Here is a 21,733-nt window from a genome sequence, read left to right on the forward strand (position 1 = left end):
CCCACTCACTCCAGCTAAGCTCAAGTTCTACCCTCCCACCACTTTTAAAGTGTTGTCATATTGAAATGCATTAAACTCATTCACTGATTAGCTCAGAGTCTTTATAATCCCCAAAGCTCACTAGCTAGCAAAGAACCCCTCAGTGTACCAGCCTGTGGGGGAACAGTTGATAGTCAAACTATAACAATGAGAGGAAACAAATGGTTTTGCCTCATACAGTTCATTACTCTCAAAGAAAAGGAGAAATGGCTCAAATGTCAGAGTCTCTGTGGTTGAAGTCTAAGGGTCTGTTTTCAAAACTTTTGCAGATGATTCTAATCTATAAGGCACAATAAAGATGAGTGAAATGATTACCTGGAAATTAGGAGCATAGTGAGTACTAAGGATCATTAGTTAAGTCTTCTTTTTGATATAAAATTTTTCATTTTGATTATTTGATTCTCATCACCAATTGCTGCCATTTTGAATGGGCAGGAGGTAGTTCCTTGCAAATGCACGGAGGGAGACTATCGGGGATATGTAATCCTGCTGCAAAGGCATGGGCCTCTGCAATCAGAGCATCCTGAGGCTTAAGAAAAGTCCCAATTTCACCATACTAGTTTGAAGATTTTTGTTCATTGGATAAAGGCAATATACCTGGCTCTTGCTAGATTTAATTTTTTCTCCTGTATAAAGTTAAAATATACAACTTTTGTTTAAGCATGTAGTAGCTACATAATAGAAAATATCTAAAAATACTTGAGACATTTTCTAATAGTAAGATGTTAATAATTAATAAAAATCCCACTTACTTTCCTCCCTTTTATTTCACTTTGTCTGATTGTATCATTTCTTTATTAGCTTTCCCTCTTTATTGATAATCTAGCTCCTGCATATATAATACAGATTCTAAGTTCACTGGAAATGGATTTGACACTTGAAATCTCAAAAGAAAAGAGGGGATTATGCCTTGTGAGGTTCAAAGGCCCTTTGTCCCCTTGATATTGATTTTCTTAAATCAGATAGTAGCCAAGACCTTGGAAAAAGTAATTGAACTGACAACCAGCAGATCTAAGTTATTAATAATGGAGCAGCCTTGGACATTCTTGATGACTTAATGTAATGACAGAAGGGAGGTCTGAAATGCCTGGAGTTGGGGTCAGTGGCTGAGTCTCATAGGATAAAAGAAAACACAAGTTATTTCTGAGAACTTATTTCATGGAATAAAGTCTTTATGATAGTTTCAAATACAAGGACAGATGAAGTGGTCTTGATCTTGTTCTTTTTTTAGTAAAACAAAACTTTGAAAACAAAGTTTGCTATCATATTTCTTTCCATTATTAAAACACTGATTTACTTGGTGTTATATTATCTTAGACTCTTCATAAGCAAATACTCATGGGTAAAATCATGGCTGAATTATCATTTTAACTACTGGATTCAAATATAAATACTGTTGTCTACTAGTTGTATGGCATTGACCAAGTGAAGTAGCCTCTCAGATGATTAGTTTCATATCTGTAAAATGGAGAAATATATGTTTTACTTATAGTTATGGAAGAATATGGAAGATCTTTTCTGTAAAATCTATATAACAACAACCTCGTGTAAATAATTGTTGAATAATGAAATCCATGAATTTTTTAAGCTTTATCTTTTTCACTTGTAAGTGTAGGGAAAGGCTTGATAAAAGTAAAATCTCAGAGCCTGTTTCTTTCCTCCTTCTATTCTAATTGCCTGAGTCCTAGTCTTCAGGCATCATGGGATATGTATCAGTGGTTTTGGGTATGATTCAATCCAGTTCATCTTTCTTTCATAAGCTCTTTTTTCCTTTATGCAAAATGTGTTCATTAAAACAAAGATCTGATTGTTAGTTATTGTCAGCACTGCCACTCTAGAAAATCCTTAGGCATCTATAACACTCCATTCTTTCATTGTGAGGGTAATAGGACAAGAGAGGGGGTTTATTGAGCACCCATGGTTCTACAATGCATGCAGATTAGAGCTGAGCCTCACATCCTGAGCCTATAGGAGAGGATAGCACAGTGAAGCCACAGAAAGGAGTAAACATCTCTAAATCTCATCAAAGAGCTCCAATAGCTGGAGAATATTGCCATTATAATTTAGTACTGTTAGCATCTTTAGTCTCATTGAACATCAAAGGTCTACCTTTACCCTAATGGCAGAATTTATTTCAGAACGAATTCTAGGTTGTTCTAGAGAAAGATGGGAAATTAGTAACTAAATTTTATAGAGGCTCTTGTATTACCTAATGAGAGTTGAAACAATATACATACATTAACTCCTTTAGTTCCTATCAGAACCCCACTAGGTAGGTACAATTACTACCATTTATCAACATGGGAATTATTATCATCTCATAATACATCAGGTATTCTAATAACATAATTCAGGTCACAAAACCCTGAAGTGTTAGTTATAGAAATAAATATCAGGCTTTCAGGGCTCCAAAACTAGTTAAGTGTAAGTCGATTGTAGTAATTAATTCCAAAAGAGTAAGATTTGTAAGCTTTCGGGCTTCCCCGACACAAACAAGTTACAGTCCACGATATCTGTTGCACTGTGGGGTGCGAGACCACATGGCTTCCTTTAACCTTGCTTGTGGTTTTCTGCCTTAATTATTAAAAAGTGGCAATCTACATAGCAAGGACTTTTGACAACTTTCTCTTTCTTTTACAGAGGGTCATTTTCAACATTGTTAACTTCAGTAAAACCAAGAGTCTTTATAGAGATGGGATGGCGCCTATGGTGAAATCTACCAGCAGACCAAAATGGTAAGTGACCCATGTGGTGAGGTGATCTATTTCTGATCAGAAAATTTGACTTGTTGCTAAAGTTTGTCCTTTTCATAGCTGGGGCAAAACTTTATTGTATCAGAGAAATATGAATCAGGGGAGCTTCTAGATGGCTATTACCTGGGCTCTACGTACTGTTCTTTCAGAACATTAGGAACTTGTTCCCATGTTTACTAGAACCAACATTTGTTTATGAGATTAGGTACAGCATGATGTTTGGTAAAGTTATTGTCTCATTTTGATTTATTGTGTATCTTTGGGAATATACTTAAAATTGGACTTCTGCTCACTCCTTTTCTTTTGGTCTACTCTAAATATAGATGATCACGTGCATCCCAGAATAGCTGTGAATGTAGTTCAACATATTTGCAGATGACAATGTCATGTCACAAAAATGGTTGGACACTCTGGATATATTTATCTTCCTTCCTTCCTTCTTTCCTTCCTTCCTTCCTTCCTTCCTTCCTTCCTTCCTTCCTTCCTTCCTTCCTTCCTTCCTTCCTTCCTTCCTTTCTTTTCTGTGTGTATGTTTTTATGGTATTTTCTAAAGTCATTGTAGTTTTATAGATGATAGAGTTTTATTTGTTCCATCACTATACTGAGGAGGAGACAAGTTAGAGTTAGGTAGGATTGCTTACTAATTGTAATGATGGTGATATTAATAGTAATAATAACAACCACACCATTTGTTGAAACCTCATTCTTTTGCAAACGTTTTACTTCTACGATTAATATTTTCACACTTCTCTAAGAAACATTTTTAAATATAAAAAACTTCAGATGAAAAGTTGAGGCTAGGAATAAAGTATTTTCTCAAAGCCATCAAAGCTAAGGGAGGACCTAGTTATTTATATTTTGCCTCATCGGACTGTGAAACTGCTTCATCTTTAGCCTCTGTCTATTCATTTATTTACGACAACAGTGTTTGTTGAGTCTAACTAGATGAGAGTTTTTAAAGACAGAAACCAAGTATTAGTCATCTGTCACACAGTAGGTGTTAGACAAATGCTCTGGGGACTGAACTGAATTGCTTATGAGAATTTATATGTAAGGCACCTTGCTAAGTGTTCAATAAATGTTATCTATTATTAATAATATGTAAAATAATATACAAATGCAAGGGGTTGTTAATATTATTCTAGCTTTGATCCTTGTTCAAATTTTAATGACTAGTGAGAAGATAGTCTCCAAATGTCTGTATTTATAGAAAACTAGCATTTCATAAATATTGAAATTGTGCTTTTATCTACAAATGATGCTTGGCAATTTTCTATAAATGCTAGCTTGAAAGGCTCAGTTTTAAAAATGCATACATTTGATAACAGTTATGAAAACTGTTTATTAAATGGTAAAATTATCTCTAGTCGTGTTTATACTTACTGCATCAAATCATTTAAGCAGCTGCACTTTTGATCTCTTTCTGTCAATGTGTTCTGGGCAAAGAGCAAGACCTGAGTCTCTCTATCTAGGCCAAGAAAGCAATAATATAGGCAGGCATGTGTGTTGATGGATATGTCAAGTCAGTAAAACAATATGACTATCTGTTCATAGGAACATTTTTCCATGTTCTGTGTTAAGATCTTATGCAGCAACTGTAATTGTTATCTGCCTTTCCAAGTGTTAGCTTTGGGTCTTCTAATTCTCTCACTGCTCCTCTTTACCCCTCTCCTCTTACCCCCTCCCCTCTTCTCTCCCCTCTTTCCCCCCTGCTTCCCTTTCTTTCTTTCCCACCTTTCCTACAACTCTTCATCTCTCAAATCTTATACCTAAAATTGTTTCATTCTGGTACCTACACTTAGTTTCTCTCTCTCTCTCTCTCTCTCTCTCTCTCTCTCTCTCTCTCTCTCTCTTTCTCTCTCTCTCAATTTTGAAATATTAATGAGTCCTTGCATTTGTATAATAATACCTTAGAAACAAGCTAGTGCCTATATTCACTGCTGGCAGGCCTTAGCAACAGCAATTATCCATATCCAGTCCTTGAGTTTTTCTAGTCTGAAATAGCCTCAAGTTTGGGCACAAAATAACTTGTGCAAAACATTCTGTTTATCTGATTCCTCCTTCTGATGCCTAGAATGTGAATATGAAGCTTCTCTGATTGTTTTACTCTTTTCCTCACTCTAGATGTTTATATATTTGTTTATCGGGATATTTCGAGCATTGTATTAAATGTTGGAGTGCAGAATGGATATGAATATGCAAAGAGAACTTTCATAGAATTTTTATTAAATAATCTCCAGAGATCCTAACCATTCTTCTAATTGCCATTATTTTATATTGAACAACCTTCCTGTTCTTTTTGCTATTCTTTCCTTAGGATATTTGTTCATTCCTTCTGTTAGTTACCTAAACCAGAACCTACTTCCCAGGAGCTATTATCTCAGTTTCCCAGTGGCCATTATCATTTTCCTGTCAAAATAACTTATTTTGCTGAATTTAAGGAATTTATCACAATTTAGCACTCCAGAGAAATGGCTTGATCCAAGCCTAGCAAGTACCTTGCAGATTCAACTATTAAAATATCTCCTTCAGTGCTTGCTTAATTCCAGTTTTCCCAGTATAAAGACATGAATTTTTTTTCTTTCCTGGGATTTTTTGGTAATAGCAAGTAAATTTTGAGTTTTTAGAAAAATTCTTGCCTCAGGATAGATGTTAAAGGCGTTACATTATCTGGACTTTTATCTACAGAGATATTGAAGAATAGTATTTCTTTGCTTTTCAAGATAAAATATTCTTGATGTGCCCCATAAGGAACTATAAGTGATTCCCAAGACTTTTGGGTTTAGCATGAATCTGTAAACCTGTTAGTTATAGAAAGTAAATGAAGAAAAGACACATCTAAGGAGCCATCATGCAAATATATGACCACCCAATTCTTTCCTGGTTAAAAAAAATAAAGTAAAAATATCTTGTAGCAAATGGCAAGGCTACGGGAAATGCTCTGACTGTTTTAGTGCAGTATAATTAATTCTGTTCACACACTAACCCTCTTAATGACTATGGTTAGTGTCTGTACCACTAGGATTTTTCAGTCACAACTCATCAATATTTCTTAATAGTGCCAAAAGTAAGTTTACTATGTGTGAACACTGCTGGAAACTGGCATCTCTAGACAGTTGAGATCTGTATATTTGTATATACAGAAATTGAGGGTAGAAATATTTACACAAGTAGTTAATGACAATGCCAGCCAGAAATGCATGAACCTGTGTGTAGTATTTCAACCACATGCAATGGATGGCAGTGGTAGGAGAAGGGAACGAACACAAGAAGCACAGAAAAGCATGTTGATGTATGCTCTTCGGCTGATCTGAAATACCATCTTTTATTTCCCTTACAGTAGACTAAGAAGATTGGAATGAACTTCAAAAGTAATTTTTACTTAATATTTTATTGTTGATATAGTCTGTGCTACATTCTGTGGTGATGAATATGAACCTGATCTGATTTTGATTTTGCAAATTGCTTATAGGCATACTATGAGGAAACATTAGGAAATACATAGAGAATGCTGTGTGGGATTAAGAAGAGGAAACAAATGGGTGTTAGTAGGGAGGGCCCTAGAGATGAGTTGAGATACTCTATGGAGAAGGTGGTATTTCAACTGGATTGTCAATGGACGGGACATGAACAAAAAATAGTTGGACTTCAAGAGAAAGAAATAACAATGCACAATGCTTGCTCCCTTCTAAAAGTATTTGTAACTAGTAATAAAGTAATATTAATAATATTACTTGCTTATGTTATAAAAAGCAAATGTGAAATAGATGTATAAATACTTTTTAAAGTCTAAAATATCTTGGTAGTAAAACAAAATTTCAAACTCCCTGATTTTTTTCCTTGATTTATGTAATGCTGAGTTTTGTGAACGTTTTTCCCCCACCCTTCCTCCATTCCATCTGCCTATTAATAACTGCTTACTGAGTACTTATAACGCACCTGTAATTATGTGTGGCTCTTAAGCATGGTGGTTAATGGATATATTATAATATGGATATAATATAATAGATAGTATGTTGTACTAAAAATTTATAATACTAAGGAAATATGTTAACTAGTGTAATAAGGCGATTGAATATGCTGTGTAAGTCTACATATCATTTCAGACTTAATCTAGGGGTAGCAAGATGTTTTAGCAGGTAAAAGTTTCCCACAAAAGCCCAGTGACCCAAATTTAGACCAAGGGACCCACATAAAGTGGAAGTAGAAAAATCAATTAAAGTTGTCATCTGATCTTCAAGTACACCATGGCATGTATATGCTCCTATGAACTCTCTCTCTCTCTCTCTCTCTCTCTCTCTCTCTCTCTCTCTCTCTCTCTCTCTCTCTCACTGGCTGTCTTTCTCTTTCTCCCTCTCCCTCTCTCTTTCCTTTTTACTCTCCCTCTCCCCTCCTTACTGTCTCTCTGTCTGTATCCTTCTGTTGCTCTCTCTTGCACACACACACTAATAAGTAACTAAAGATTTTAAAATCTTTATCCACTACAAGAATGAAGATACTTCCTCAGGAAATATCATTTATTCTGAGAGCTAAAATATAAATAGTAGGTAGAAGCATATATACATGAAATAATAGAATATATTTAAAACCAAAAAAATGAGTGACAACTGGTATGGGAGGTCCTTCTGTTTATGTGTTGATTTTATTGGTTAATGAATAAAATATTGGGTTGGCCTATAGCATGGGTGGAGGAAGGCAGAGTTAGGGAGATGCCATGGAGCTGCTGACAGAGTAAGACATGCTGTGACTTTGCCAGTAAGCCGTTGCCATGTGGCAATGCACAGATTACTGGAGATGAGTTAAATTAAGATGTAAGAGTTAGCCAATAAAAAGCTAGAGCTAATGGGCCAAGTAGTGATTTAATTAATACAGTTCCTGTGTGATTATTTCAGGTCTAAGATAGCTGGGAGGCCTGGACGAACAAGCAGGCCCTCCTTCTACAGATAATACCTTTTGTTCCACAAATCAATATGATTGAAACATGAAAGAATCCCCAATTGTATTTGGAGAGTTACTAGGGTGTTAAGTTGAGTAAGGCTTCATAATGCAGTCTAAGGAGATGTACTTGGTTCTACTAGCAGTGGATAGAAATTTAGGTACTCAGCAGACACAAATCACAGTGTGGTTGTCATATTAGGAGACTCAGTCTTGCTGAATAGAGAATATATTAGGGATGAACAAGATGAAGGGATGCTGGTAACTGTACATTGGCAAATGCCAGACAAGGGCTTCAGATTCCTTGGAGTTTTAGTTAAAGCATTTGTGGGATGACTGGCTCATTGTGTATATACTGGAATTGGAATTCTAGTCCTCATGATAGTACAGAAAGTATTCTTAACCACTGAGCCATTTATCCAGCCCCACAATTTATATTATTATGCCTTATTTCTAATTTCTACGTATTTAGATTTTTCACATTTTAAGAAGATATAACATACAAATTTCAGCTTTGGTGCATCAATTTTTATCATTATCCCATAAGCTAAAACCTACCTAGTTACTAAATATAAGCTCTTGTTACATGCACTCTCATAAAATGTGTTCCTAATTTAAAATGGTAGTCACCAACTTGCATTATATCAGAGCTGTAATATGGAAAGCATTAAGAATTGACATTGAGCTGTGCGGTGGTGGCGCATGCCTTACATCACAGCACTTGGGAAGCAGAGGCAAGCAGATCACTTTGAGTTTAAGGCCAGACTGGTCTACAGAACATGTTCCAGGACAGTGGAGAGGCTTCTAGGATTTTGAGCACCTCAGAAATAATTCTGCACATATTCTTTGGACTTCTTTTTGCCTGATCTGTGCAGCAATGTCTTCTGGGAAGCTGGTGGCCTGCAAATGCCGGCAAGAACAGAACTGTTTTTGAATGCTCTCAAAAGTGGGTTCTTAATTAAAAGGAACTAGGAAATCAGTCTATCAGGACATGTGATATTGAGACAACACTGACCTAATCCATCAAAGCATGAAAAGAATATGTATCCATTCAATAAAAGACAAGTGGAAAACCGAAACTTCTACCCCCACGTATACCCACTGATGGCAAGGAAAAGCAAGAAGTCAGGATTTTAGTTTCTTCTTCTTACCAGCAGTTCCTTCCTTTTCCTTTGTATATGAATCCATATGGGTATGCATATGTGTGCTCCTTGTGTGTAGGTGAGATTGTGTGGAGGCCAGAAGACAACCTCATATATCATTCTTCAAGTACCTTCTGCTTGTTTTTTCAGACCAGGTCTCTCTCATTGGCCTAGAACCTAGTGAGTAGACTAGGCTGACTATCCAGTGAGCCCCAGGGATCTGCCTTTCTTTTCCCCAATGCAACAGAGAGGATGGGACCATAGGCATTACCCAGTCTGAGTAATAGAGAAAGAACAGATTTAAAAGAAAGTCGAAGATGTTCAGAGACCCATGAGACTGTACCAACCATTTTAACATCATGCCTTCAGAGTTGCTGAGGGAGAATGAAGCATGGGCTGGAAAAGAAGGAACTGACTGAAATCTTTCTGAATTTGAGGAAAGACATAAACTTTTTTTAAAAAAAGATTATACATTTATTATGTGTACAACATTCCTTCCATGTGTGTCTGCATGCCAGAAGGGGGCGCCAGGTCTCTTTATAGATGGCTGTGAGCCACCATGTGGTTGCTGGGAATTGAACTCAGGACCTCTGGAAGAGCAGTCAGTGCTTTTAACCACTGAGCCATCTCTCCGGCCTGGAAAGACATAAGCTTATAGATAAGTAAACTCCAGACAGGAAGACCTAGAGAAAGCCCTGTCAAGAAATGTCATAGTCAAAATTTCTGAAAAGGAGGGATAGAAAATCACCACAGAGGCCAGGTAAAGTACCATGATTTCTTTCAAAGAGCCCACAGCCCCCTGCTCAGCAAGAATTAAGAAGAAATCAAGATGTTCAATGTTAAAGAAAACTAAGATTGTCTCTTACCATCAGACTAATTCTTTTGAAAAATAATTTAAAGAGGTTCTTGATGTATAAAGGTTACATAAAGAGCTTTAGATATCCAGAAGAAAGAATAGAAAGTGAAAACCTGGGCAAAACAATAGAGTTTATTTTCTGTCTTCAAATATGTTTGATGTAGAATCAAAAATGATCTTATTATCTAACACAGGTCTTACCACACAGTAGATTACACAGTAACACATGGAAAGCATTCCTGTGCCATGTACATGTCAATGGACTGGTGCTGACCACAAAGTAATGCTGCTGTAGACTGAACCTAAAATGAATGGCAAAGATGATTGTGTGAGAGAGTTGGTCCCCAACTTGTGGTAAGAGGAAATGGTGGTATTGCCCAGAGCGAGAGGTGCTTTGGTCTTGGGGCATACTTTTCCTCCTCTTCTCTTTCTTTTCTGGCTGTGGGTTGAAGAATTTAGCTTTGTCCTTTGTTCTGGCCATTGTCTTCCAGAATCTCTACTAAAGGCTCTTGGCAAAGTGTCCACCTATTAACAGACTGAAAACTACAAAACCATGAGCTTAAATAAAACTTTGTATGACTCTCTTATCTCAGGTATATATTACCTCATAGAAGAGGCACTAGTACAAATAGATGATAAGGAGGAAGAGGACAGGAATGACCACAGTGTTGCAGCATCTGAATGGCCTCTGTGCTGAGACACCAATGCACCTTGATACATGTAAAACAAAGAGGTAGAGCCTTGTGCATGAATTATGTTGATGTAAATTTTCTAGCTTTGATGGTTGGCTGTGAATGGGAGGAGGAAGCCATGGGGACTTGTAGGAGAACTGGATGATGACAATCAGGACCTTTCCATACTGCTTTGTAAATTTATGAGAATCAGTGTTGTCCCAAAAACTGGTTAGAGTTTATATTATTTCAGCTGAATTTTCACAGAATTTCACACAGAATATTTGAAAACTGACAAAAAAACCAGGATCTCTGACTTCTCAGAGATTAAATGACAGGTAGAATGAATCCATTTAAAGTCATAAACCTGCCTGGTGGTGGTGGATCACACCTTTAATCCTAGCACTTGGGAGGCAAAGGCAGGCGAATCTCTGTGAGTTTGAGGGCAGCCTGGTCTCCATAGTAAGTTCCAGGACAGCAGGACTGTTTCACAGAAATCCTGTCTCAGAAAAAAAGGAAAGAAGAAGAAAAGAAGAGTATAAATCTAACAAACAGAACATCTCAACAACAAAAAACTCAATTCCTAGAATGACCTGAGGAAATATAGAAGCAGGATAATTGGGTAGGGGAAGCAGAGACTCCTAGATATGCATCCCATTATGGGCCTTACTGGTCCAGGACCAAGTCGTCAAACTACTCCATGCTGCTCTGTGCTTCTGCACACAGAGCACAGCAAGGTTGTCTATCCCAGGTGAGTCTCACACTGCAGAGAAGGGAGTTCTTACACTGGGCAAGGAAGAAACCCAAGGAAGGTATGGACCTTTGTCTCCTGTGTCTACCACAGTGATGTGAGCTAACATTTGTCAGCACAGTTCTAGAAAGCAGCAAAGTCAGAAATTATCACCTCCAGTTTGCAGGTTTGAAAGCCAAAGCTCAGAAAAGTACATCATAGTTCTGCACGCGGCAGAAGCAGGACTACATTATATTTCTCTGACCCTTAACCATATGGTTTCCTCTAGTCCCTTCTAATTTATAGCAAGGGCATTATGTCAGGAACATACACAGACCTGGTTGCATCTTCCCATAATGTCAGATTTCTTGAATAATGTAAGTTCATAAACTTTATTAATTTGATTACATTGGTTCTAATCCATGCATATATGATATATGATACAGAACGTTAGTGAAAGGGTTAAAGAGTACAGGATTCAAAGTGACTGAGTGATATGATATTCTATTATTATATGTCAGTTGCAAAGTATGAGCGGTATTGATAGGAACTTGTATGTGTAAGTTTTTATATGGATATATCATTCATCTTGAGCATACAATTTCTGTGCTATATTACATATTAAGCTTGTTCAACTTTTGAGGAAACATTCTGTGGTTTTTCCAAGTGGCTACAGCATTTTATATTCCCACCAACATCTAATCTCTTTCTGATTCTTATATTTTGTACGTGTGTGTGTGTGTGTGTGAACAGAGAGAAGAAGGAGGAGGAAGCAAGAAGCTTATGTGAGGGGGATGAATTTTATGTATGCCTATGTGTAGACATGTTATTGTGAATAACTATAAATTCACATAATTTTTGTATGTATACCTGTGTCCTTTTCATATCGTAATCCAAGTACTTTAGTCTTCATTCTTCCAGCGTGTCTTGTTAGCCTATTTGAGACATCTTGCTTGCCAGCAGGCCTATATTCAGCCACAAAATTTGGCAAGTACCAAGTAGGGTCTGCTGAGCAGATTTGGGGTCTCCTGTCTTGAGAAAGAATGGTGTCACAGGGAAAGTGATCTGGGGTAGGTCCAATTTCAGTGTTTGGAATTCTCTGTTATTAAGCTTAATTTAAAGGAATATTGGAAGGAGATAAATTCCTCCCCAGCTACTTTGTTTGCCTCATCCTCTTTACAGAACCTATTTTTGAGACCATGTTCTACCACTCATTTTTTGAACAACTGAACAGCCCATATGATTTTCTGAGCCTCTGGTTCCTCAGTTATAAAACAGAGCTAATAACATGAATCTTAAAGTTTCACAGTAAGAATTAAAGCGGTGTGACTCACCCAATGCTTCCAACTGTAAGAGTTACTGTCTTGATCTGGTACAGAACTCCAGCCTCGAAGGCATGAGCCCAGTGATAAAGTGCTAACAGAGCCTGCCAGAAGCCCTGCTCCAGTCACCAGCACTCAGAAAAGGATTACTGTTAATTTCTCTCATTTTTCATAAACTCCTGCATTAGTTCTAAAGCTTCATGCCTGTCCATAAAAGTTTGCTGTTATTGTCATTTCAACCTCTTCCTAGAATTTTTAATTTGAGAAACAAAATTAATAAAGATGCATGGGTCATAGAAGCATTAACCGCTCTTTGGCATGTGATCAAATATATCAGAAACAATAAAATGATTTCACTTCAACTGGAATAGGCTTTGCTTTAATTTTATAGAACAAGAAGCGGGAGAGAAAAAGAATAAAACAAAACAAACTAAGCTCATCAAATAGCACATTGTAAAACTCCAGTAATTTAAAGGAGTAACTGAAATAGGCATGATTATCTCCCACTCACTCTGCTGAGAAGAAAAGAAACAATTAAAATGAATGTGTTAGTGAGAATATTATTTTATTTCAATATTTCTATGATATTTACTCCAATTTCATAATGAATAGAATTACTTAGTGCAACTGAAACTGCAAGATAGAATTTTAAAGAGCGAATTGTGAAGATAAAGGCAGCTGTCTCCTGTTGAGATCGGGGAGCAGATTTTCCTGATGGCAGCAGCTGAAGATGCGACACTGAATGTGGGTTTGTATGTGATGCGGAGTGAATCAAAGGTGATGAGGTCCTCAGAGGATCTAGATTCCGATAGATTTTCCTTTCCAAAATGGAAAGTACCAAAGATTCTTTCTACACCTCTTCATGAAATGGTGTGTGAGTGGAGGTAGGTGGTAGGTGCAGGGGCAGGAAGGAAGAGGGTTGTTACGGCGTAAATGAACGGCAGACAGAAATTATATTAAATATTCAGCTTTAATAAGGGGAAGACTTACAAAACCGAGGTTCCCGCAGAGAAGAGGAAAACAGAAGGGAAGGTGGGGAACACACCCGCAATATTTATAAGTAAATAATATCCTCAGGGGATCCCGCCCTTCAAGCAAAGTGATTGGCTGGGCCTTCCCCCTTCAGAGGGTGCATCTTTAAGGTTCTTACTAAACAACATAGCATTTAGGGGCTTGATGGCACCTTAAAGATCACTGGTCTAAACTTTCAGTTGAAATACTAAACATTAGAGGAGGAAAGTCACTTGTTAAGAGACATGGAGCCAGATGGACAGAACTGTAGTCTGAAATGTAGATCTCCATCTGGCCAAAGCCAACCATCCTAAACGGACTCACAACAAGAGCAGCGTCAGTGCTGCTGGAAGGAGTTATAAAGACAGACAGCCCTGGTTGTGAATGCTAGTGCTGTGACCTGAAACCAGTGAGCCTCCGGACAAGGTTCTCACCATCTCTATCCCTCAACCCTCTTTATATTAAAAATGATTATGCTTAATTGTTGGTGCTCTGTGACAATGAAGCGATAAAAGGTGAAGCAGTCTCTCTGCTCATAAATTAACATTTCCTTCTCCCATCAACCTGCTTTTAGTTCAGACTTTACCTTTACTGTGACCAGGCATGGCTACATTCCCAGTCTCTAGCTTCTCCCCAGCTCCACTCTTCCCAAGCCTAGTGCTTTGCAAGCCAATCCCTGTGTCCTCACTGGTTATTCGCTCTGTCCTCTTCAGAGCATTGCTACCCCATGACAACTGAGGCAGCCTGCTGAGGCTGGGACCTAAACCCTGCCAAGGCCGTCTGTGAGTCTGATCAAGGGAGCCAGGTGCTTGTTCTCATCAGGTTGTTACAGTTACAGGTGACTAATTCCTACCGACAATGTTATGCACCCCACTTTTCAAGGCTCTTTCTGGAGCTTAAGATTTGCTGAGACATATGTCTGAAGCCTGAGGGGTTCTTACTCTGATTGCCACCAGGTGTTTCTTTTAAAAGGGGACCATGTTCAAGTAGTTTTACTAGCTAGGATGGCCATGTTTTGAAACTAGTTAAACTCTCTCTTTCTTCCTTCAGTTCTTTCCTGTTGTTCCCTTGTTCTGTCTCTCTCTGTTTAGCATAAAATTAATGAAGTCAAAGAGTTTTGCTACAGATTGGCATTTACTAAGTCATAGTGTCTGCTTTCTAGGCTGTATGAGTGTGATTGTAATATGCCTGGATTAGTGGTATAGTCAGACAACTAAGGAAGGAATAGAGCAGTGGTTCTCAACCTTTCTAATGCTGTGACACTTTAGTATGGTCCCTTATGCTGTGATGGAACCCAATCATAAAATTATTTTCATTGCTACTTCATAACTGTAAGTTTGCTACTGTTATGAATCAAATGTAGGTATCTGATATTACTGATAGTCTTAGATGACCCCTGTGAAAGGTTGTTTGACCCCCAAAGGGATCATGGCCCACAGTTTTAATGCTAGGATAGAGGAAGACCAATGCTGAATAGGCTGTTAAGGAAATAATCAAGGTTAAGGTGGTAGTTGAATTGGGTCTTACAGAGCAAGTAAAAAGTTGTGAGCAGAGCAATATAGAGAAATGAGGTATGGACCAAAGAAAGGGCACTGCAAAGGCAAGAGAAAGCATGGCGTACTTAGGAAATAGGGCAGTTTGCCTCTGCTTCATGCTGTAGGCCAGAGGTTGACATCAAATATCTCCCTCTACGACTCTCCAATTTATTTGAGACAGATAAACCTGGGCTCAAGGACTGACTAAAATGACTGACCAACAAATCAATATTCTCTCACCTCAAGTTCCCAAAGCTGGGATAATTGATAGATACCTCTCTGACAAGACTTTTTAAAAAGGTTTTGGAGATGCAGACTCGAGTTCTCGTGCATGCATGGCTGGTACTTAGCCCAGCGGGTTATCTGCATTGGTACAGTGAACTATAGAAGACTTTAATAAGTTTTGGATTGACTTATGAAATTTTAAAGTATAATAAGGTATAGTTATACTCCAAAATACATAGTCTGTTAAAAAAATTTAAATGATGACTACCTTGTTCACAGGGTTATCTTCAGATCATTTATAAGGTAAAGTAAGAATATAGCCGTGTAGTAACTGGTGCTGTAAGGATTTACCATGCCAAAGGAGTGCATAGTTACTAATTTACCCTTCTCTTTCTACAAATTCTGCATTTTGACTTCATCTTTTGAAAAGATTCATTCTTCTCTTCCACAGCTGTCTTGGAGGTGAAGGGGGCACTTAAATGAATGATTTACTGAGGATTCTACCTATAGATCCATGGGGGTTCACGCTTTCCAGAAGTCAGAAGCACTCACTGGGGACTTGTGTTCTCTGTAATCATTGAACATTCTGTCCTGTCCAAAGGATGTTGAAGAAGGGTCTCTATAATATCAGAGAGCTACATGTAATCTTATAGTCAAATTGAAAGTTTTTTATTTAATTACTTTGTTATTTTATGAAAAACCCTTATTAATCCAACATGGTTGTTCTTTATGCGTTAAGGCAACATGCAGTCACTGTAGGCCTGGTTTATGGTTGGAGGGGGAGGTGATCTTTAAGCGCTTTTTAGACCATTCCATAGCATTTAACACTCACTTTGCTAAGTATCTAGTTCCAAACTGTGATCTACAGCAGTCCAGAGGATGTTCTTTTCTTTTTTTTTGTGTGTTATTTATACATGCTTTCCCTCTGCCCCTTATATTTAGTTCAGATAATACATACAGAAGAACCTTTGTGAGTCCTAAGTAAGTAGTTGAAAGCTCTGTAGTATGTCTATTTGTAATAGGCCAGATCTCCTTAAAATGATTCATATTCAGTTCATCTTAACAATAGAACAAATGTAACATGTAGCATTTTAAGAAGAAATATGGCTTTTGAGAGATTAAGTGATTTAAACTCTCACTGGGCTTTATAACTATAAAAGGCTGCTGTCTCCTTGAGGAGAGCTGGGAGGAATAGAAAGCTCTTTGGTCCCTAAGGATTTGTTGAAGATGGGTTAGTTCTGTCCAAAGAAGAACCAGTGGATTTTGTTGAGGTTCGGGGTAGGAAAGGAGAGAGGGAGTAATACTTATTAATATATGCTATGTATAAGAACACTGCTAAGCCCTGTGATGTTTTTGAATTTTATTTTCTCCATAATCTATGGATAGTTAGTTATTCTTCTATTTCCAAGGAAAAAATTTAATTTCTAAAAGTCAATAAACTTACCCAAGGTAACATAGTTAGAATGTTCTGTAGCCATGATTCAAAGAGACTTTATGATGAAAAACTCTATACTTATTCCTACTGTGCAATGACAGAAAGACAGTGTCCATACACTGAAACAAAACATTTTACAGAGGAAGAATGAATTTCAAATGCGACAGTGAGAAGAGAAGTATACTTCAGTTCTTGAGAGATTCATCATTTTGGTTTCCAAGTTCTGGTTCATTTCAGCCCTAAGAACAATGAGTCCTGAACATTAAGACCAAAGCCTGTAGCTATTTGAAAATGTGTCTGTGGTTTTGTAATCAAGGTGACTTTCCCACAGTTTATTTTAAAATAGAGCCAATGAACTTTAATAGGTATCTGTGGACCGGATATTTATTACCCAGCTTGCTTCATGCTGATCTAGTTAAAGCTTTCTCTGCCCTTCTGAAGGAAAAAAAACTAAAATGTTATGAAGATATGCTTAGATGATAGGATTCTAAGACAAATTCCTATTTTTTCTGACCTAAACAGAAATAAGGGGCTCATAGAATTTCAAAGGAAAGTGGTAGACTAGCAAGTGAAAGGCAGCTCAAACAATGCTAAATAACAACCAAGATTTCCCGTTGATTGCAGGAACTCCCTCCCAAAAAGTAGTAAAAAAGGAAAGTTAAATGAATTTATTAAAATTAACAATTCTTCAGAGCAGTCAATTCTACCAGTTCTCTTGACGACAACAAATGTCCCATTTATTTGGAAGCTCTGGACGTGATTACGTAGAGGTCTTTTTTTATAGACATAGTAACTCCATAAACTAATGATGTGTGAGCCATTTGTCCCTGTGAGACTCATGTAGGCCATGGAGTTTCTTAATCAGTTTTCACCATACATCCCCCCCCATTTTTCTACATTTGTGCAACACATGTCAGTCATAGCAACACTCCACACACATTCCCATAACATATCCCCTCTCACTTCCAACTTTATGTCTTTTGAACATCCAGCCACTTACTGGATGGTGATGGCACATGCCTTTAATTCCAGTACTCGGGAGGCAGAGGCAGGTGGATCTCTTTGAATTCGAGGCCAGTTCTGGTCTTTGGAGTGAATTCCAGAACAGGCTTCAAAAGCTACCGAGAAACCCCGTCTTGAAAAATCAAAAAACAAAAAATTTAAAAAAATCAGTCCCTAAGTCCTATTCCTGCTGCCATATGCACATGTATGAATGGTCATCTACTGGACATGGGTCACATGCCAGTGGCCTACCTTTCTTGAACGAAAGTGACTCTTCCTCTCTTAGCATCCATAAGCTCTCATTAACTGTTTTCTGGATGACAGTCATTTTGTCTAGGGTGAGATGAAGTCTCAATGTAGTTTTGACTTGCATTTTGTCTCATAAGTAAGAAATTGATCAGTTTTTATGTAGTAATTAATTAATTTCACTTCTTTTGAATTTTTGCTACAGAGTTTTTTCATAGTTTAGTTATTAGGTTTATTTCTAGGTACTTTATTTAATTTTGGGTGGCTCTGTGTATAAGGTTGTTTTCCTGGTTACTTTCTTCTTCTTAAGTTTGCAGTATTATATTATTGATTTGTATATGTGAACCGTTATTGCAATCTTAGTATAAAACCAATATGATTATAGTTTATTATCTTTGAATGTATAGTTCAATTTAGTTTTAAAAATTATTAGGGATATTTGTGTGAATGTTAATCAAGGAAATCTTTTGTTTCAAAATTGTACCTCTATTTTTAGCTGGGTATGTGCGTGTGTGTCTGGGGAGGGTGGCTATGTGCATATATGCTCATTTGCCAGGAGAATCCAGAAGAGGGTGTGAAATTCCCTGAGGTTGGAGTTGCAGTCAATTATGAGCCACATGATATGCTGGGAATCAAACTCCAGTCCTCTGGAAGAGCGGAATGCACTCTTAGCCTCTAAGCCATCTCTCCAGCCACTTTGTGTCTTTATCCGGTTTTAACATCTGACTAATCCTGAATTTATAGATAGAACTTGGGAATGTTTCTTATCGTTCAGTTTTACATGAAAGCCTGGGGAGCACTGTTGTTAGTTCCTCTTTACAGAACTCTTAGTATAGAGCAGTAAATATTTGGCTTTCCTTTGCTGGGAGAATTGTTATTACCATCTTTATCTTGTTGCTCATTAATCTCTTTAAGTTGTTCATAACCTCTTGGTTAGTTTTGGCACTCATGTCTAAAATTTCTACTTTTTCTAGATGTTTTCTAATATATTTATTGTATCATGGATTTTATTTTTTTTATTTTTTTATTGAGAAAAGGAAAAAAAATACAAGTTTCCACCTCCTCCCAGCCTATTTCCCTCCCCCTCCTCCCACCCTTCTCCCCCTCCTCCCACCTTCCTCCCCCTCCCCCCACTCCTCTCCCCCTCCCTCTCCACTCCAAAGAGCTGAAGTCAGGGTTCCCTGCCCTGTGGTAAGTCCTAGGTCCTCCCCCCTCTGTCCATATCTAGGAAGGTGAACATCCAAACTGGCTAGGCTCCCACAAAGCCAGCACATTGCGTTGGATCAAAACCGCGTGCCATTGTCCTTGGCTTCTCATCAGCCCTCATTGTTCGCCATGTTCAGGGAGTCCAGTTTTATCCCATGCTTTTTCAGTCACAGTCCAGCTGGCCTTGGTGAGCTCCCAGTAGATCAGCTCCACTGTCTCAGTGGGTGGGTGCACCCCTCGTGGTCCCGACTTCTTTGCTCATGTTCTCCCTCCTTCTGCTCCTCATTGGGGACCTTGGGAGCTCAGTCCACTGCTCCAGTGTGGGTCTCTGTCTCTATCTCCATCCATCACCAGATGAAGGTTCTATGATGATATGCAAGATATTCGTCAGTATTGCTATACGCTAGGATCATTTCAGGTTCCCTATCCTCAGCTGCCCAAGGAACTAACTGGGGACCTCGGCTTGGGCTCCTGGGAGCCACTCTAGGTTCAAGTCTCTTGCCAACCCTAAGGTGGCTCCCTTAACTAAGAATTGTGCTTCCGTGCTCCCCTATCCAACCTTCCTTTGGGATCTTGGGGGTGGGGTAGGATGGGGGTAAGGGGAGATGGGGAGATAATAGGGAGAAGGGGAAGATGGGGGGAACTTGGGGAAAAAGGTGTATCATGGATTTTAAAAGCATTCCCTGGTGATCCTAAGGCTTCCAGTGATAACTGATGTAACAGCCCCCATTCATCTCAAGTTTTATTTAAGTTTTTTCTTCTTTTAGATGCTTTGGCATGGGTTTGTTGGTCTTGTTTATCCTTTTAAGGATTTAACTAGGTGTTTTATTAATCTTTTGTGTTATCCTTTGGGTTTCCATTTCATTAATTTTACCTCTATATTTATTATTTACTGTTTTGGTTTATTATTCTTTTTGACTAAAATTTTATTCATTTTTTTCATACCAACACAGTTCTCCCACATTCCCTTCATCCCACTCATTCCTACCCCCCCCCCCCCTGTTCTGGCTTGCATCTACTTTCCAGAAAGGGTAAGACCTCCCATGGGGATTCAAATAAGCCTGGCACACCGAAGCACTCCTCTCTGCATCAGGGTTGAGCAGGACATCCCACCATAGGGAATGGGCTCTAAAAAGCCTGCTCATGTTCCAGGGATAGATCCTTATCCCACTGCCAGGGGCCCCACGAACAGACTAAGCCACACAGCTGTCACCCACATTCAGAGGGCCTAGTTAGGTCCCATGCAGGTGACCCAGCTGTTGGTCAAGATTCTTGAGGTCCCAGAAGCTCAGGTCAGCTGTCTGTTTGTGTTTTCCTGTCATGATCGTGGTCCCCTTTGCTCATGTAATCCCTCCTCCCTCTCTTCACCTGGACTCCCAGAGGTCTGCCCAGTGCTGAGCTGTGGATCTCTCCATCTGCTTCCATCATTTACTGGATGGAGGTTCTATGATGACAATTAGGGTAGTCACCAATCTGATTACAGCAGAAGGCCAGTCCAGGCACCCTCTCCAGTATTACTGGGAGTCTTAGCGTGTGTCATCTTGTGGATTCCTGGGAATTTCCCTTGCACCAGGTTTCTCCCAAACTCCACAATGGCTCCCTCTATCAAGATGTCTCTGTCATTGCTCTCGCTTTCCTTCCCTCCCCCAACTAGACCATCCCATTCCCTGGTTTTCTCATTCCCCTTCCCCTCTCCTATTAGTTCAGCCAGATTTAGCATTGAGTTTTTTTTTTTAATTTTCTAATACTTTTAGGTGTATCTGATTTATTTAAGATTTCTCTGGTTGTTTTATGTAGGTACTTACAAACTTCCCTTTTGAACTGGTTTCACCAGATCTCAAAGCTTCTGGCAGTCTGTACTTTATTTTTATTTGATTATATGAACTTTTAATTCCCCTTTCCTCTATATTATTCAGGGCTCACAATAGCAAAAGAGCCAATAGAATATGAGTATATTGGTGTCTTTTACACCATACCGTCTGTATACCTGTTTATCCATGTGCGTATGTGCACACACACGCATGGACACACACATACACAACTAATAGTCATTTTGTAGAGTCTATATATATGTGCACATGTGCTTGTAACAGAATTTTGTGGGTTGGCTTAGGTATTTGGAGTCTGGGTTGTTCAATGGTGATTATCTACATGCTTGAAAAAGAGAGAATCTGACAGATTTTTAGTGCAAGAAACCTGAAGGGAAAAGGTGGGAATCTTCATGAAAGTCAGAAAATTTTAGGGGGTGATGTTCACAAGTAATAGCATTAACAGGAAAAAAACATGGGAAGAAGTGAATGTACATAGGTGCACTATCTGGCTTTATCTTTTCATACTTTCTATTGAATGGTACTGTTCAAATTTAGGGCAGCTCTTGTCTTTAGCTGCTTTTTTTCACATGTTAATTGTCTTTGAGATACCTTTAAGGACACAATCTAGTAATGTAGTCAATCAAGCCTAAACATCAGAACCCTGATTTTTTTTCAAAAACTCACTGATTATGCAAAAATATCTTTTAATGCTCACGTGTTTATATATTTTATAGTTTCTAAGATGGGTTTGTTTGTGATCTTATTACATTATTATTTGATATTTTTTAATATTTGATAATTTTTAAATATGATT

At 38.2% G+C, this 21,733-nt stretch overlaps 1 protein-coding gene across 2 annotated transcripts in view; it reads left to right on the plus strand.

Moving 5' to 3' along the window:
* Positions 1 to 21,733, plus strand: part of LOC142834369 (BEN domain-containing protein 5) — a 1,100,005-nt gene that overhangs the window by 450,617 nt on the left and 627,655 nt on the right. For both annotated transcript variants that reach the window (XM_075946804.1, XM_075946803.1), the window contains exon 4: positions 2,680 to 2,774. In XM_075946804.1, coding sequence (XP_075802919.1) covers positions 2,680 to 2,774 — 95 coding nt within the window. The remainder of the gene's footprint in view (positions 1 to 2,679; positions 2,775 to 21,733) is intronic.

The sequence above is a fragment of the Microtus pennsylvanicus genome, chromosome 13 (genome assembly GCF_037038515.1).
Source record: "Microtus pennsylvanicus isolate mMicPen1 chromosome 13, mMicPen1.hap1, whole genome shotgun sequence".
Lineage (NCBI taxonomy): Eukaryota > Metazoa > Chordata > Mammalia > Rodentia > Cricetidae > Microtus > Microtus pennsylvanicus.